At 37.6% G+C, this 18,006-nt stretch overlaps 1 protein-coding gene across 3 annotated transcripts in view; it reads right to left on the reverse strand.

Moving 5' to 3' along the window:
* Positions 1-18,006, reverse strand: part of IPCEF1 (interaction protein for cytohesin exchange factors 1) — a 145,231-nt gene that overhangs the window by 27,764 nt on the left and 99,461 nt on the right. For all 3 annotated transcript variants that reach the window (XM_066248511.1, XM_066248512.1, XM_066248510.1), the window contains 5 exons: positions 17,701-17,774; positions 16,217-16,288; positions 10,242-10,300; positions 8,842-8,930; positions 2,329-2,689 (listed from right to left, as the gene is read on the reverse strand). In XM_066248511.1, coding sequence (XP_066104608.1) covers positions 2,329-2,689; positions 8,842-8,930; positions 10,242-10,300; positions 16,217-16,288; positions 17,701-17,774 — 655 coding nt within the window. The remainder of the gene's footprint in view (positions 1-2,328; positions 2,690-8,841; positions 8,931-10,241; positions 10,301-16,216; positions 16,289-17,700; positions 17,775-18,006) is intronic.

Below are 18,006 nucleotides of genomic sequence, written 5' to 3' on the forward strand. Positions count from 1 at the left end.
CATTTCCATGTTGTTAACATAATGTAAGTAGAGACATACATTGTGACTCATCACACTACAGGCATAAGTTATGGGCCAAATAACCTCTCCCAAGAGAAAGGTACAGCATAATTAAACTGAGCTGAGATGAACATTCCATTAACCCCACCACCTCTTTTCCCCTAGGCTTTGTAGAAACTCGGGGAAGAATCTAGAGAGTTCTGGAACTCTGAAATTCCCAATGTGGGAAGGCAAGAGGATGCAATTAACATCCTGCATTTTATAATAGCTTACACAGCAGGGGAGAAATGTCTAACAAGGTATTTAAATTCAGCATAAAACCCTAGCAATCACATTTTTAATTGCATACCAACCACAAAAAAACTCTCTCATAGCCTAAAATAAAAAGAAGGCTATAACACATGCTGTCGGCTTGTTTTCAGGACTCAGTTATTAACCTTTAAGAATCTCTTTTTCTAGGGCAAAAGCCTCTTTCTCCAAAATATGTATCTAGAGACTGGGACTTTATTTAAAATCCTAATTCCTGATCTGGACTATGTAGAAATTTCAATCTGATATTACCTGAACAATATTTCAGACACAGGAATTTCAAGGCTTTTTTTTAATTGACAGATTAAAAAATAATAATTTTTGAAAGCCCCTAAACTGAAAAGCTACTTTCTCTAACACACATGTTTAAATAAATGCAAAGTACATATTCTAATTACTTAATGGCAGATAATTGGAAACAAGCAAAGACAGGATTGCTGTTTCCATAGCAATGACTACATGTATTCTAACTCTTTTGGGAATTTAACCAAATCCTCAGGAGCAGGCAAAAATCATCAGCAAAAAAATTGTAATATACAGCAACTGCCAGCAAATCAGTGGGAGAACACTTTTATTTTCTCTTCCTTTCTACTGATAGAAACACTTTCATGGAAAGCTGTTTGAGGAAGCATATAGATTTTGTTGGTCACTCTGCACTTAACATTTAAAAACACAAGGCTTCTTCCTTCTTAGAATACAAGAGCTGTTGGTACCCAGCCAGGTTCTGCAGTGCATGCATTCCAAGAGTGACATTTAGACATGGGCCCAGACCTCATGCATCTTCCCATGACTCGCAGATTATTCACCCTAAAAGACAACTCAATCTGCAGGGCTATCTCTTGAGGAAGAATGCAAATAGAATTTTATTCCCTATTTGGTTTTTGCAACCACCCTCATCTTGGGGTCCTCTCCTCCCCACCTCATACGGTCCAATGATTAAAGTAATAATTTTTAGCAGGGAAAGAATAAATATAGTACTTTTCATTATTTTCTTTAGTTGCACCACTCCTATATATGGAAGAATCTTCTAAGTACCAAGTGAGAGGCCATCGAGTTGGAGATACTTATATCCTCTCTTCAGTGTACCTTTGTGAAAACACAATGAACCATATGCAGTTATTCTACAGAGAAAATGTTTGTCTCTGAATGAGAAAACACCTCCAATGGCAAGGACACCTTCTTTCCTAAGAACACACTCTATTTGGAATTTCCTCAATGTTAAAAAGAACTTTCTTATGCTGAACCGAATATATCCTCCTCCTCACTTGCTCTGCTGACCTCAGTGGTGTACTTCCAAGGAGATACACAGTCTTCTACACGACAACACCTTGCAAACCTGAGGCCAGCATGAGTCTACACTTGCCATCCTCGCAGTCCAAATGTGACCCCTCTATCCCTCACATTATTAATTTCTATATTCCATTAACTCTTTCCTGTAAGACTTAGGTTTTTTTCAAAAGCATAAACTGCGTTCTACTTTGTGATGGACAGTTCTGGTGCTGTCCTCCAAAATGCATGCAAATTGTCTGTCTTCCTGTTAACCACATAGGCCTTCCGGGACCAATTCGCTAGTCCAGACTGTGGTTATGGCCCAGGGAAGGTGGTAACTCTAAGTCTGTTTGGAAAGATGGAGGTGATGTTATAAATATTAGACCACAAAATCCTAATCTAATTTCTACAGGCTTCAGAGCACAGAACATAGGATCAAAAACAGAGGCAAGCCCTTCCTCAGATTGGTGAAAAAAATATATTCTTTTATGATCACTTCTCACAGTTGACTCTAAGCATTTGGTTGGTGACACTTAAAGCAGATGGTGAATGGCCTCAAAGTTGGAGTTTTCCACATGCATGCAAACCCCTCTACAGAAATATACTGTTAGCTTAGCCCCACAAGACTATTTAATTACTGAATCATCAGTCATGACTTCAAATACTTTTTTTTTACAAATTAACTATTAGAGTCCCACATCCACACCCAAATATTCATTCCCTAAGCAAAGTAAAACAGTTCTGGCTTACCTCTGTCCATCATCTTTGATCCAGTAGGCTTATCGGGGACAGTAAGATGGTTGCTACTCAATGAAGACGTGTCATCACTAGACAAAGAGTTCAAAAACCCACTTTCTGACGAGGCAAAGCTGTGCTCCAGGGCCCGGTGACTGTCAGCCTCTGAGGGTGCTGGTGAGTGGAACTGCACGGCAAATGCTATAGACTGTCCCACATCCTCAGCAGCAGACGAGCTGTTCATGTCGACCCAGGACTGTCTTTCTTTAGCTGAGGAGGACAAAGTGTCAGAGGTCCTTACGGTGTTCTCCGCGGAAGAGAAAGAACACAATGCTTCACTCAGTTTCGGTGGCGATGAAGATGGCTGCTGTGCTGCCTAGTTTACACACAGAAAATCAAAAGAAATAAAAATAAAGCATGATTAAACCAGCACTCTCTACTCTTCATATTTAATGATGGTGCTTCAGTGTTTCAAAAAGTGACCAATAATAAGAGTCCAAAGGAAAATGTATGATAGTTATATCCATCTGACCAGCGTGATGACGCCACTTTCCAAAAAACTGGTTTGTATCATTTTGAATTCACTGCTCTACGATCTGAAATAATTCTCCATATCACAATTTACCCTATTCTTCAATTTCCTCTGGAAACTTAAAAGGCTTCTTTAGAGAACTCTTTGAACAAAAAGAAGATTGCAATCTGCCACTGAACTCTCACTGATGGAGACAAAATCTGGAGAAATGTGATTGAGGAAAAGAAAGCAGAAGCAGGAGCCAGACAGGAGGCAAAATAATATTAACTGAGTAATCACCAGTCAATTGGGCAAAGCACATCTATTTCAAGCCTTAAATATCTTTGACATATTCCTTAGCACATGACCAGCATCATCAGGTCGTAACTCCATAGTTCGGTGAACTCATGTTAACTCATTCGCTCTTCAATACTTTAAAAACTTCAATGATAAACTTTCACCAAAGAAGACAAGAATGTTTTCGTAGGCTCCTGATTCATTAGGGAGAAACCAAACATTGCACACAGACTCTGTGAAGTGGGCTGGTGACAGAGGATCTTCGGAAAGCTGTTCCTGGCATCCAGGTCAAGGCTAAATGGCCATCCTTGGTAAAATGTTCCCCAGTCCATGCAGAGACCGTGACTGCAACACCACCAACTGTCCTCTCTCATTTAGTCTGAGGTTTTATCATTGCTACACTTTGATGTTAAAATATATTAAGAAAACTAATTTGGATGTGGTTTTTAAGAGGAGACAGAGATATTTAAAGACTAAAAAGGACAAACAGCCTGCTCTTTAAATAACCGAGACATCAGCTAATATGGTCCCCAACAGGGCAGTGGCAGTGGGAATGGGGGACATGAGGCAGATTGTGAAGCAGTCAACACATCTCGTGGTTGACTTTCAGAATATGAACTGTGAAAGCAAGAAACAAAAAATGTAAGAGCCAATTTTGGAATAATCTTGAAATTCAGTTAAATGTTCAATCATCATAGAGCTTACAATACTATTTCGCACCTTGAGGAGGGAGCATGGCATTTAGTCCTACCTTCTCCTTAAAGGTCTAGCCATTGATAATTATCTTACAGCTCTCTCACTTGCAACCATTTCTATTAGCTTATTTAGTACACATATTAAAAGATCAAGTACACTTTAGTAAACATCTATGCAAGGTTTATCCTACCAGGATTACATGTTAATTTCTAAAATTGATTTCACCACTTCCTGTGTTTAAGAGACTTCCTCCTCTGCCACTGACCAATGGCCCACAGGTGGCAGGGTTTGTTCTTATTTACCTCCTTTGGTTTGCTTTAGCTGATTGTTCTTTCCATCATTTGGATATAAAGGAACTGCTCTTCTGAATATGTGACTGTCGTGTTTAAATGATCTGCATGAGCTTCTTAAAGATGGAATTGTAAGTACCCTATGTGTCTTGTCAATTTCTCTGCTCCACCTATTGGGTGGTCTACTTTCTAACTGTATTCAAACTCCAACTGTTCCATTTCTCAGCTATGCCCTGCCCTGAATCACCACCATCTCCCACCGGACGGCTGCACACCTTCCCTGAGATGTCTTTGCTTCTGTACTCAGCCCCACCCTGTATGCATAACACATGTTTAATGATTTTTATAGCTCTTAAATCACTTTGTAACTTATAATATCAGGTCTGAAATGTGAATGAAGTTGGCTCCTTTTATCTTCCTTTGTGATTTCAAGGAATCCAGGATAGTGATTTCTACAAAAGATCTTCTAAAGTTAAACCTACATACAGACTCCCATCTATTTCAAATGTTTTTACTAGGCCTATCAAAAAGCTCCCGTTTCTAGTTTTTCTGTGAATAAAATGGATGTTCTATCCACTATCCATCTTGTGAAGCCTTTTCAAAGAAAACGGGAACCTAAGCAATCACCACTGATACCCTCATGGGAGACAGCGAGGGTGGAACGTGAATGAGCCACAGACACAGAACCCCATATTGGTCTGGTGCTAAAATCTTACTGCTTGTCTTTCCTCGATGCCCATTAGTACAATTGGATATTTAATTTAAAATTTCAGTGAAGATTTAAAAAATGTTTGAGAACATTTTTTAGAATAATAAGACTTTATGATTTCGAGTTCGTTATTACACAATGAAAGTTTATTATCCATGTTTTTTAAAGCCAGGACAATGGTGCAGGGGGATGTTTTTTAACCCAGGCTTACAGAGCTCAGTCAAGGCTAGACTGTGCCAGATTGAGCCAGAACGACAATTTGATTCACACTCTGGGTAAACGTCCCCCTGATTTTTTAAATTACATCTGTTTAAATATAAAGCTTAAATGTTTTTTTTAACCAAGTGTCTTGCATGTCTTTTATTTCAGAAACAAAAACAAAATCTGCCTGGGAAATATGTAAGAATGAAGAACACACATTCTGGTTCTAAGAAAAATAAATCCAGCTCCTCAATATTTATCTATCTCTAATATATTTACTCAGAAAAAGAAAAAAGTGTTAGGCTCAGTGGCCTTCCAAAAAATGCTCAACAGAGAACTCAAAGAAATGACATTTGATTGATAACTTCAAAATTCTAAAGATTCCTTCCACATCAATGATGTAACTTGTTGATCTCATGAGCATTCCTTCAATTTATACACAAAAATAAATTCAAAATGGATTAAATACTTAAATGTTAGATGCCAAACCATAATAATCCTAGAAGAAAAAATAGGCCATAAAATCTCAAACATTTCTCATAGCAATATTTTTTTCAGATATATTGCCTGGGAAACAAAGGAAAAAATAAACAAATGGGACTACATCAAACTATCAAGATCTTTCACAGCAAAGGAAACCATCAGCACTGGGAGTACACATTTGCCAAAGATACATCTGACTAAGGGGTTAATATCCAAAATTTATAAAGAATGCTTATACAAGTCAACAGCAAATAAAGCACAAACAATCCAATTAAAAATAGGCAAAGAACCTAAATATCAGAAATAGCATATATGTGTCAAAGCAGACATACAAAATGATGCTCAATGTCACTAATCATTGGAGAAATGCAAATTAAAACCACCTCATACTTCTATTTATGGCTGTCATCAATAAGTCAACAAACAAGAAGGGCTGGTAAGGGTGTGGAGAAAAGCAAACTCTTGTTCACTGTTAGTGAGAATGCAGACTGGTGCAGCCACTACGAAAAGCAGTATGGAGTTACCTCAAAAAATGAAAAATGGAACTGCTTTTCCATTTCTGGGAATTCCACTTCTGGGACTATATCCAAAGAAACCCGAAACACTAATTCAAAAGAATATATGCTCCCTTATGTTCGTTGTAGCATTGTTTGCAATAGCCAAGAGTTGGAAGTAGCCTAAGTGTCTATTAGTACATGATTGGATAAAAAGCTGTGGGATATTTATACAATGGAATACTACTTAGCCATAAAAAAGGATATTTTTCCCTTTGTAAAGCATGAATGGACCTGGAGAGCATTATGCTAAGTGAAATAAGCCAGTTCGAGAGACAAAGACCATATAATTTCACTTATATGTGGAATCTAAGGAATAAAATAAACAACAAACTAAATAGAAACAGACTCATAGAGAACAGACTAAAAGCTTTCAGAGGGGAGGGCTGGATGAAAAAGGTGAAAGCAGTGAGCAAAAAGAAAAAAGAAAAAAAAATCTCAAAACTTATAAACACAGCCTTATAAAGCACAGCGATCACCAGAAGGGAGATGGGTGGAGGAGGAAGAAGAAGGTAAAGGGGGATAAATGGTGATGGAAGGAGACTTGACTTTGGGTGGTGAACACAGTACAATATACAGATGATGTATTAGAGAGTGATATACCTGAAACATACAATTTTATTAAATAATGTCATCCCATTAAATTCAGTTAAAAAAATTGGTCTAAAATTTACCATATTCAAAATTTAATTATATTTATACCTTGTTAATTTTGACCATTTCTGTTTAACAAAAAAAAATTTTAAACATACTCATTCAATAAATATTTATTTCTGGTCTTGGCTGCTAGCCAAATAAATGAGACAAGTGACTGTCATTCTCTACAGACAGAGGGTAAAAACAATAGAGGTCACTTACATGGTATTTAACACCTGAAATCCAGGAACTGGCAAAACACAAAAGTAGATGAAAGCTTTACCTCACAAAGTAGAAAATTCTGGCAGAAGTCTGGTACGTGAAGGAGCTACTCTAACCTATCAGAAGCCATAATTATTTAGGTCCATGGATGATGGGCCCGTGTCACGCTGGAGTGGACAGAACGTATCTAAAGCTGGACAGGCTGGGGCCCCCATGTCAGGTGCTCCATCTACTGGGTATGTGACCAGGCTGTCCAGCCTCTCTGAAACTCAGTTTCTTCATCCATGAAATGAGGATAGTAGTATCTACTTCCTCTTGACCAGGGGATAGGAAACAATTTTATAAACTAGGAACAAAGGCACTCATCACAATGGAAATGATGGATGAATTTGACACCTTGACATCATGACTATCTGTTTACAAAAAGAAAACCAAAATTAGAGTTTTAAAAAATTAAAGCCATGGAATGGGAAACATTTTTCTCACTTTTAACTGTCAATAGCTAATGTACAGAATAATAAGTAAAGATATTCTATACACCTAAAATAATAATAAGACAGCTAAAAATGTACAGAAGACTTAATAGACACTTCACAAAACAGAAAATCCAAAGAGCCAACATATAGGAAAAGATGCTTGGCCTCATTAGCAATCAGTGAAATGCAGAATAATACTACTACTTCTCAAGGCTGTTTGGGGAGTAAACAGTTACATGTTTAAAGCACCTATGTAAGTTTTGGTACATGGTACTTAGAAAAAAAACCCATAAATCAACTTCCACAAAGTTCTTTGCTAGGAGCTATCATTATAATGTCAATGAGTATCAGATATAAAGCAAATCTCCACAACTCTAATGACCATCAATAACAGGGGTCCCCAAACTTTTTACACCAGAGGCCAGTTCACTGTCCCTCAGACTGTTGGAGGGCTGGACTATAAAAAAAAACTATGAACAAATCCCTATGCACATTGCACATATTTTAAAGTAAAAAAAAAACAAAACGGGAACAAATACAATATTTAAAATAAAGAACAAGTAAATTTAAATCAACAAACTGACCAGTATTTCAATGGGAACTATGGGCCTGCTTTTGGCTAATGAGATGGTCAATATCCAGTTCCATATTTGTCACTGCTAGCCGTAACAAGTGATATGATGCGCTTCCGGAGCCCTGAGACCTGCGTCCCGTGTCACCAGAAGTAGTACTGTACGTGAGTGATGTCGCGCTTTGTGGCGCCACCACATACAGTACTCCAGGATGCATCCTGGGCTCTTCTCACTGACCACCAATGAAAGAGGTGTCCCTTCCGGAAGTGTGGTGGGCGGATAAATAGCCTCAGGGGGCCGCAGTTTGGGGACCCCTGATCAATAACCTGAATGTACATTGCATGCTTTCAAAGCTTAGGCTCAAACGTGGACTTTTCTCTACTGAGTATACAGAATCATTCCATGTGCAGGTTTAACACTATCCCCACTCCTGGCTTCCTGCAATCTTTCTGACTCTAGTGATCCCCTATGCTATTATAAATATCTTAGTCCGCTTTACATTCATTTTACATGGTAGCACATGCACCTAGGCAAGGCACTTTCAATTCTCTCTAAGAATAAGCAGGCTACAAATAAACATCGTAAAACAAGTCTGTGCAAGCACTGGCCTACCGTGGAGGAACCCTTTGCTGTTACCATGAATCCTCTGAGAATGAGACATCTGCGGGTCACGCACAAATACTCCCGGTTTGTCAAACCACTGGGTTGCTATGGAGAAAGCTCAAAATCAGCACCCTGAGAATTGTGCCTGCTCTTTGACAAGTCCTTCCATTTAAGCTGTCCTAAAAATGTATCATTCAAGGTAATTTCTACCCCATTGGAAGGAATGACATCCATGCACTTGATGGATGAACAACAGAGGAATTACACCAGGTACATACCACAGGAGACAGAGTCTCGGCAGAGTAAGGAGGGGGCGCGGATTCCGCAGCTATTTCAGGATCATCCTGTTCGCTCTCACTGTAGCATTCTATAACAAAAATGAGGATGCGTAATGTTTCAGTGCTGTTATCACTTATTCCATAATGCATGAGCAGAGGTTTCTCCATATGGCTATTTCAATTCCAATCCAATTCAGACAGTACTTATCTAGTGAGCGACTAGGTGCAAGGGATTACAGAGAGGGGAAAAATGAATGGCCACATCAGAGTTTCTGCCCTCAAAGAGCATCTAACACGTAGAAAGAGGGCTAACCATAGCTCAGGGAAAATATAATAATTCCTCAAGGGATGTGAGTCATGCACCAAGGGTGCATAAAATCAATAGTGCTTAATTCTGGTCATAGGGATCATAATGAGCTGAAACTGGAAGGATAAGTAAACCAGCAATGGTGCCAAGAGTGATGTTAGTACCAGGTCGACTGGGTCAAGTACAAGGAGTCCCCTAAAAGAGACGGTGGAAAGACTTCTTAAGGGCAAATAACGGAAGGCCTTATGTATCAGTATAAGATGAAGCTTTTATGTAGGCTTTTTTCTCAGGATCTGTAAGTGTACCTTAAAACTAGAACAATTTATTTTATGGAAAATAAAACCAAGGACATTAGGACATTGTTTCACACTATTTTAATGTGCGTCTTTATTGTTTTAAACCAAGTTGCTACTTCTCTGTTTCTAAATTAAGATTGTTTGGTTTTGTTATCAAAAAATATAACTCTTTCATTATAATTCCCGGGCTTTATGTGGTTGGAACAGTTTAGGATAGTTTCAGCTGTCTGACCCTAGCACTGAACACCTTCTTCTTTTCCATATTGAGTACTGGTATTATTAAGAATAATTAGGCACCTATTATAACCCCTGAAAGCTACCGACTGAGCTAAAAGACTGAGACCAGGCCTGTGTCCCAATCTGACCTACAGGTTCCTAATGCAGACTTTGGGTAATTATTCTGAGCACACATGTGGTGGAAACATTAAAATTTCAGAAAGGAAATAGTGGGATGAAAGTTATCTGTCTAGATCATGATGAGACAATGCCTATGAGTAAGAATCCAGTAAGTGGGGCAATAAAACATTTGCATTCTCAATGGTTTGAGATGTCACCAAAGCCTACAGCTGCTAACGGGTTGGGTGAAGTGTGAAAAGCATGCGTAGCCAGCAGAGGAAGCTCTAGTCCACACTGGTGACTCTGTGAGACTATGTCTACATATTTTCAGATAACTTTAAATGCCAAAGTATGTTTCATTAGGACACAACTATGTATAGAACTTGAAATCACTTTTTTTTTCACCTTATTTCATCCTATTCTAATATTCTAAGTTTTTAGAAATTTAAAATAGAACATACCTTCATCCTTTGTAGTGGATTCATGATGGATTACAGATAATCCAAGCTTGTTTAACCACCTATAATTTAAATAGAAAACAAATATTTGACCTAAGAGATTAGTCACCTACCTATTCACCTTTCCTGCAGATGCCAAAGGAAGGTTTTGCATCAATAAAGCTAAGTCATAATTCCACAGTCAGTCTAACATTTCCAGAAATAGCATAAATTTGTGGTATCAACCCTAAGACCTATGGTTTCACAATATTTTCCTTACTCGGGGCATTTTTTGCAAAGAAAGAAAAGAAATGAGGTGAGCCATTATCCAGTTGGCTAATGTGGGCAACTATATTAAATCTTCCAAATATGTGAATAAGTTATATCTTTTACAAGTGCACATTTGAAATTTTAGCAACAATCAAAATCTTTATCATTAAGTTTAGCAACTTGACCATTAAAGTTTTATCTCTATAATTCTTTAAATGTCTGTTTATTTCACACACAAAAAAAAAATAAAGAAAGTAAAGGTGATACATTTTTGAACCAGAATTTTTATATTACTCAGTAAAAGATCTGGCTAGAGCTGGACAGGTATTCCTAAGCAATTTTTTTAATTAAAGACTGTCAATGTCATCTCTTCTACTGATTTACCATTTTATTGACAACTAATTCCAACTAAGCATCAATAACAAAAATAGAACTAGCCAAACCTCAAGGAGCAAAATCTCGGCTCATGATTTCAAGCTACTGTAGTTCCTTCTCAAGAGTTTTGTAAGGAACATATAACACGATTTTTTAAAAGGTAGAAAATGGCTACTTTGTATACTCCTAACTATAAAACCTTCTATTTAAAGGCAAAATATTATTTTGGAGCAGTGATAATCTAAGGTTTCCAGTGGTCGGCAAACTCATTAGTCAACAGAGCCAAATATCAACAGTACAACGATTGAAATTTCTTTTGAGAGCCAAATTTTTTAAACTTAAACTAGATAGGTAGGTACATTCTTTATCAAGGTAGCACCCACATGTGTTTTTTTGTGGAAGATCCACACTCAAGGGGCCAAAGAGCCACATATGACTCGCGAGCCATGGTTTGCCAAACAGAGATCTAAGCGATTTATTTTCCACTTCTTTCTGGTTTTCCATATTTTAAAAAAAGGGATTCCATATTGTGTATTATTTTTGAGAAACCAGAGTATTTAGTAGTGGCCTAAGTCTACCAATAACAACAAAACAACAATAGCAATGTTATGACTACTTATACTTTTCATTTTCTTTAGTCTTGCCATGCCTCATGAACTATTCAGCACACTACACTCCCACTGTGACATAAATATTGCACATTCCCAACTGTTAATAAATTAGGAATCTTTACTCAGCCCTCCATCTGCCATAGCCTTTGTGTATTTTTCAACATAAAATATGTAATAAGTTTGATTTTTAAAATGAAATGAAACAGGACAACCTACAAGAAAAAGATGAGTTCTAGTTCACTTTTGAAATCTCCTTAAGCACATGAGAAACATGTACTCTCTAATGGACAATTAAAACTAGAAAAATAGGCCCTGGCTGGTAGCTCAGTGGATACAGCATCGACCTAGCATATGAATATCACAGGTTTGATTCCTGGTCGGGGCACACAGGAAATGTAACCATATGCTTCTCTTCTCTTCCGTCTCCCCCTTCTTTCCTTTTTCCTTTACCACAGCCAGTGTCTCAATTAGTCCGAGCGTGAGCTCTAAGCACTGAGGATAGCTTGGTTAGTCCTAGCACATCAGCCTCAAGCACTAAAAATAGCTCGGTACTCAAGCATTGGCCCTAAACACAGCTGCCGGGTGGATCCCAGTTGGGGCGCAGGCGGGAATCTGCCTCACTATCTCCCCTCCTCTCAAATAAATAAATAATACTAGAACAATACCTGGGCCCAGATCCTGTCATAGGAACTGGAAAATGTCCATCAAGACTCAATAGAATAATTTTTTTTAAATCACAAAAGAATACAAATGGCTAATAAATATATACATATATGGAAGAAAATTCTCAGCTTCAATCGTATTTTCGCAAATGCATATTCAGACACAGGAAAATATTTTTCACCACCATATGGGCAAAACTTTTAAATATTTCTGATTTCTAGAATTTAGGGGAAAACATTTCAATCCTTTGTTGAGTTGAACATGCAAATTGATGCAGCTAATTTTAAGCAGCCAATTCAAAGATCTTATTCAAAATTTAAATATCCATCCCTTTTGCCCTAAAATTTTCATTTTAAATATCTATCCTACAGAATCACCACTTTATATACCTAAATAAATGTGGAAAATGCTAATTTAACAAACCTTACACTCACAAAAAGAAAAATAATTAATACAATGTAATTGTCCACCAACAGGGAAATGGGTAAATGAAGGATGATACTGATTTTATCTGTGCTGCGTTATAATCGAGTGAATAAAAACACAGACGAGGGGCCTTGTAATGAACTAGAAAATCCTACTATACTGTTAAGTGATAAAAGTAAGCAAAAATATGTTTAGACTGATTCAATAAACTCTTAAAACTATGTATGTGTATCTATGCACAAATTAATATGCAAAGCAAGCATCAGGAAGGACATAGGACATTCTGTTCACAGTGGTTAATCCCAGGGAGAAAAATTGGCATATGGGAAGGTTTTCACCTTCATACTTCTGTATTATACGCATTTATACAAGAATATGTGTTATGTATTACTTACTAACAGAAATATTTTAAAGTATATTTTTAAACACTGATCAGGCAAAGTACAACGAATTTAATGGTTCACTTTTAAAATAACAAAATAAACGGATTCTTAGTTATACATAATTTCATAATTACATAAGTGGAACCTCCCCAAAAAAGCATCTAAAAATTAAATAGACAAAATAGTTTTAATTGAGAATGCCTGGAAAAAGCAAAGGCATTTGTTTCTAAGTTTCTTCCAGAACACGAAAATACAGAAGCAGAGCAAAACGGAAGAGTATTGACAATAAAAAAAATTTAAAAATAGGTCCTCTCAGCCTTTATCCAAAAATCATATCCTTTTAAATGTCACTATTAGTTATTTGCTGTGAAAAAAAACTGGTGATTAATTAGACTCTTGTTTGACTGTTTTCTTTCTAGAACCCACTGGCTTAGAGTACCTCCTTTGCTAAGAACGTTTCTTAACATCAAGGCAGTAGAAAATTTTTTATTTGTGGCTAAATAGATGGATGAAAAAAAAGACTTATTATTTACAATAAAAGTGACAGCTGTTTCCTGGAAGTCTGGTTTATATTGACTTGATGTGAATGGGTGTGTTGGAGAAACACAAGTGTTAAGAAATTGATGTACAAAACAGGAACAGTCTTCTCACCAGCCCTGTGGGAGAAAGGCCGTTACCACCAGTCTGTGTTTAGAAACCAGCTCATTCAATACCCTTAATTACTTACCCCTGTCCTTGCAAATTGAGGGTCCCTTCAGAATAAAACAACATTTCTATTAAACTTAATTGCCTTTCTTTTCATTGTCCCTGAGAAAAGTGTCACCATCCAAGAATGCAGTTTCCCAAGGAGGAGAGCTTCTAAAACGGGACCCATCTCTCCAAATGCCACTCCCTCCCTCCTCTCCCAGTAGCTCTGCACCCACTAAGAAGCACCAGACACATTATGCGCAGGCTTCAACGGGCCAAACTAGTGTGAGAGGAAGCTCTTCAGGACCTACTGCAAAACTGATCTTTAAATATCACAGACTTAACTTTGCAGGAGCAGGGAGAAGTTAACCTGAAGGAACGAAGAGAGTCTGTTATAAAAACCATCTCTAGAATAATAAAACTGAAAAATGATATCATAAATAAAACAAATCATGATACATTCAGGTACAGACAAAATGGGCCATTTATTTTTGAGTGGCCAGATGGACAATTTTCAACTCTAAAGGTCACTCAAATCTATGGGATCAGGACACCTTATATTCAAATTTCAATCTACATCTTGTTTGTAAGCTGGAAAGATAAACGCTAACGTAATTTCAAGTAAAATGAACAGATCTTCCCAGCATAGACAGGCAACAAGATCTTTGCCTTGGTAACTATGAAAGGTTTGGATTCAACAGCCAACCAGACAGAATGTATACGTCATAAGCATAGCTAATGCTCATGCAACGACACTCGCCTTTAGATCTCTGCAAAAGCAAAACATGAAAACTGAAGCTAGATAGACTAGAAACATAAACATAAGCTGGAGAAGAGGGTGAGTAGGGAGCAAAGTAACGGTGACGTGTGATTTAGAGAGCAAATCTGCCTGAAAATATAACCGGTTGAAGAACACTTGCACTGGTTTACAAATGTATTTTGCTGGGCTGGAAAAGAAATTCACCAGGTAACAAAACGCTGAGCACTGTTTCTCTGGTCTAACTCTTCTCTTGTCAGAGCGAACAGAGCTACTTTGAAAGAACCAGCCACAGGACGGGTAGGAAGGATGTAGACAGGAAGGAAGCTGGAGATACAAGACGCTGGTTGAAAGAAGCCAGGGACAGCCGGAGGCCATGCGTGTGGGGGAGAAACCTTTGCGGTTATTTAATGGCTAAATTCCAGTCTACCTTAGGGCTCCAAGTACTGCTAGGCAAGACAAGATGGTCAGCTTCCCGCACACTCCTTACAGACCGAGGCCTTGCTAATCAATAGGATTTAGAGTTACCAATGCAAATAAAAAGTGACTGTGAAGTTCTATAAATCTTCCCCTTCTGTGTATCTGCTCTTACTTCCTCAGACTCTTGAGAAAGCCAGAGAGGAAAAGCTAAAATCAGAAAGAGGGAAAAAAAACACAACTTCTCTCATTGTACAGGTAAATAATGATTTGTTTGAAACACTCAGTTGTCAATTCCTTGCCTTGCTATTTCTCACATTGGGTTTCTCAATAAAGAGCCATTCTGCCCCCAGATGATGGGTTGTGGTAAGGAGATAAGTGTAGGGAACCCATGAGAATGCTTCTAGCTAGACCTGGTGGCTTATGGAATAGCTTGTAAGTTGTGTACGTTTGTGTTTGTATGTGTGCGTGTGTGTGTGCGCGCGCGCACATGTGTGTGTGTGTGTGTGTGTGTGTGTGTGCGTGCGCATGTGTGCTCATGCATGTTTGGTGAAAATCAGCTCCTTTTTTAAGTTTCTAGAGCAAGAAGGCAGAGTGAAGTTATAAAAGACATTAGGAAAACCATTATATATAAACAAATAAAATAAGCCATAAACTCTGAATGGAGGAATGATGTCTGCATTATTTATTTCTACGGCCCAGGATCTGCTACAATGGGACACACAGTTGCTGCTCCATAAACATATTTTCATTAGTTATGTAAGGTAATAAGAGAACTAAAAATTCGGAACATAGAGCTTAAATTAAATAGAAAGCCATCTGATGCCTCAATTGCCTCAAATATATTTAAATAAACTTAAGTCAGTGCATATATTCCACTTATTTAAACAGAGCAAAAAGGAAACAAATTTTTAAGGACATAAAATCATATGCTAGATATACCTTGAGCAAGAACGTTCTGTAAAATATTTGAGATTGATCATGGAGAGGTGATACATACACTGAATGATTGTGACAATCACAGCACATGCAAAATGCTGTAAAAATCAGAACTCTGAAAGTTGCAAAATGAATTGCATAATACTTTCAAGCCTTTCTCCTTGTGATACTGATTCCCATTTTAACATTTTGTTATAAAGACTTTTGTTATTCCTTTCCCAATTTAGTAGTTCCCTCAGAAAAATCTTATTCTTTCTTCCTAAAACAGACATTTTGATATGTATTGTTCTCCAAAATGCTTCTAAATACTAGAGAAGAAAGTGAGACTTTATAGCTGCTAAGAGATTAATCCTTAAAGCAGCAGAAATAAAGAAAACAATAACTGATATGTACATATGCTTGAAATTCAAACACCTAACCAGAGTAAGTCTATTCCCATTAAGACTGGATTTAGCGATTTCCTCTACTTACACGTTCATTTCTTGCGTATTCTCAGCTGCAAAATAAAAGCTCTTGATCTGTGGATGGCTGATCTTAAAAGCACTTGAAGGGAAAATAGCAGAGACAGAAATTAGTGTGTGTGGTCATCAGTGGATTTGAAAATAAATCAGTTAAGTATATTCACCCGCTTTCTTTGTAAATTTACAAAAAAAAATAATTTAGTCACATTAAATATCTATTGTCTAATCTCTAGTCCACTTAAAAAAAAATGGAGGGTTAATTTATCATGTTGGAAAATCCAGAACAGGGCTGAGTCTTGGCTGATCTATAGTTTCTATTTAAAACATAGTCATGCTCTTTTATTTTCATTTACTAACTACTTTGCTGTAAGAGACAATAAATTAAAACTTAAGAGTGATAGACGTGTCACTTCAAAATACTTAAATCAATTCTCTCAAGCGAAGTATTAATTTAATTAAGTATGTACAAGCATTTATTCACAAGAAAACAATCAAGTATAGAATGTCCACACTGTGATAACGCATCAAAAACTTTATCCAACCACCCTCTTGTAAAGAGAAAACATAAGGTAGACTTTAAGTTAAAAATAAAAGTATAAAACAATAAAGATCACAAGTAATGAAGTGTTTCCCCTTTACCATTTAGGCCGGAAGTCCTATTGCATGGGCAGGGATATTTATAAACAGTTTGGTCAAAACCACAAGAATCATCACAACCTCATGTCTCGCTGGATATGTGCAGCTACACCAGAGTGGCAAAGACTGAGAGTTATCACCAGTTTATTCATTCGCTTAGAAATAGACTAATCAGTGGCTGCTACTAGTAACATAGCTCAATAGGAAATGCTCTTTTCTAACAAACTGGAAAAGATGTCGAAGGTAGAAGAATGAAGAGGATACATATGCAAAATGCAGCTGAATGCTATGGAGGAGCACTTGACTGGGAGTCTTGAAATCTGGTCTAGACTGGTGACTTCTTCAGCTCCTATTTGTTCCCAAAGCTTTTGGGAACTTAAAATTATATCAGGGTGTAATCGCCAAGTCTAAGACATTTCAAGAGAATTCGATTTCAAAGGCGCTTTTAGTAATTCCATACACGAAGAGAGAGTAACTGGTGTTGCCATCATATAGACAGCGCTGGAGAATTCTATTTAACTGGTCATTCTCTTCACAAGGACAAAACCTTAACATCTGACCTCCCTGCCAGTTCTGGGAGGGAGCTTGTTTTTAATTCTGTCACAGACACAGTCGCCAACAAAAAGCTATGCCAAGGCTCCATGGGGTTTTTAAATCCATCTGCTCCACAAAATGTAATTCCTGAAAATAAGAGGTTAAAAGCTTCTATTATTGTTTAGGGTGCCAACCCATGAAGCTCCAAGTCCTCAGACATGGAGTGTCCCCTTCGTCAACTTCCAAGCTACCACGTCACTAAGGAACCCTATGCAGGGACATTAGCCTGGCGCAGAGTTTTGTGGAAAATGATAGACAACTTACTGCTTTTTTTTGCATTCAGATGCTTTCTCCACAGTGAAGTCGGACAGGTTGACAAATCCATCTGCTTTTTCTGCCTGAAACACAGTCACACCACACATGTGAATAAATGCACCAGCCCTAGTAGTCAGTTCATTGAGATCATAATCCACATTGAATGTAGTCTAAGCGAAATGAAGGAGGACCCACTGACTCCCTGAGTCAGTACAGGACTCATCCTAGATACTCATTTTATTATACTCTCCTGTAAAGTCGTCTAGAATCCTTCCGTGAGTAGTAACCTGACACAGCACAGGGATGGCCAACGTA

The sequence above is a fragment of the Saccopteryx bilineata genome, chromosome 12 (assembly GCF_036850765.1).
Source record: "Saccopteryx bilineata isolate mSacBil1 chromosome 12, mSacBil1_pri_phased_curated, whole genome shotgun sequence".
Lineage (NCBI taxonomy): Eukaryota > Metazoa > Chordata > Mammalia > Chiroptera > Emballonuridae > Saccopteryx > Saccopteryx bilineata.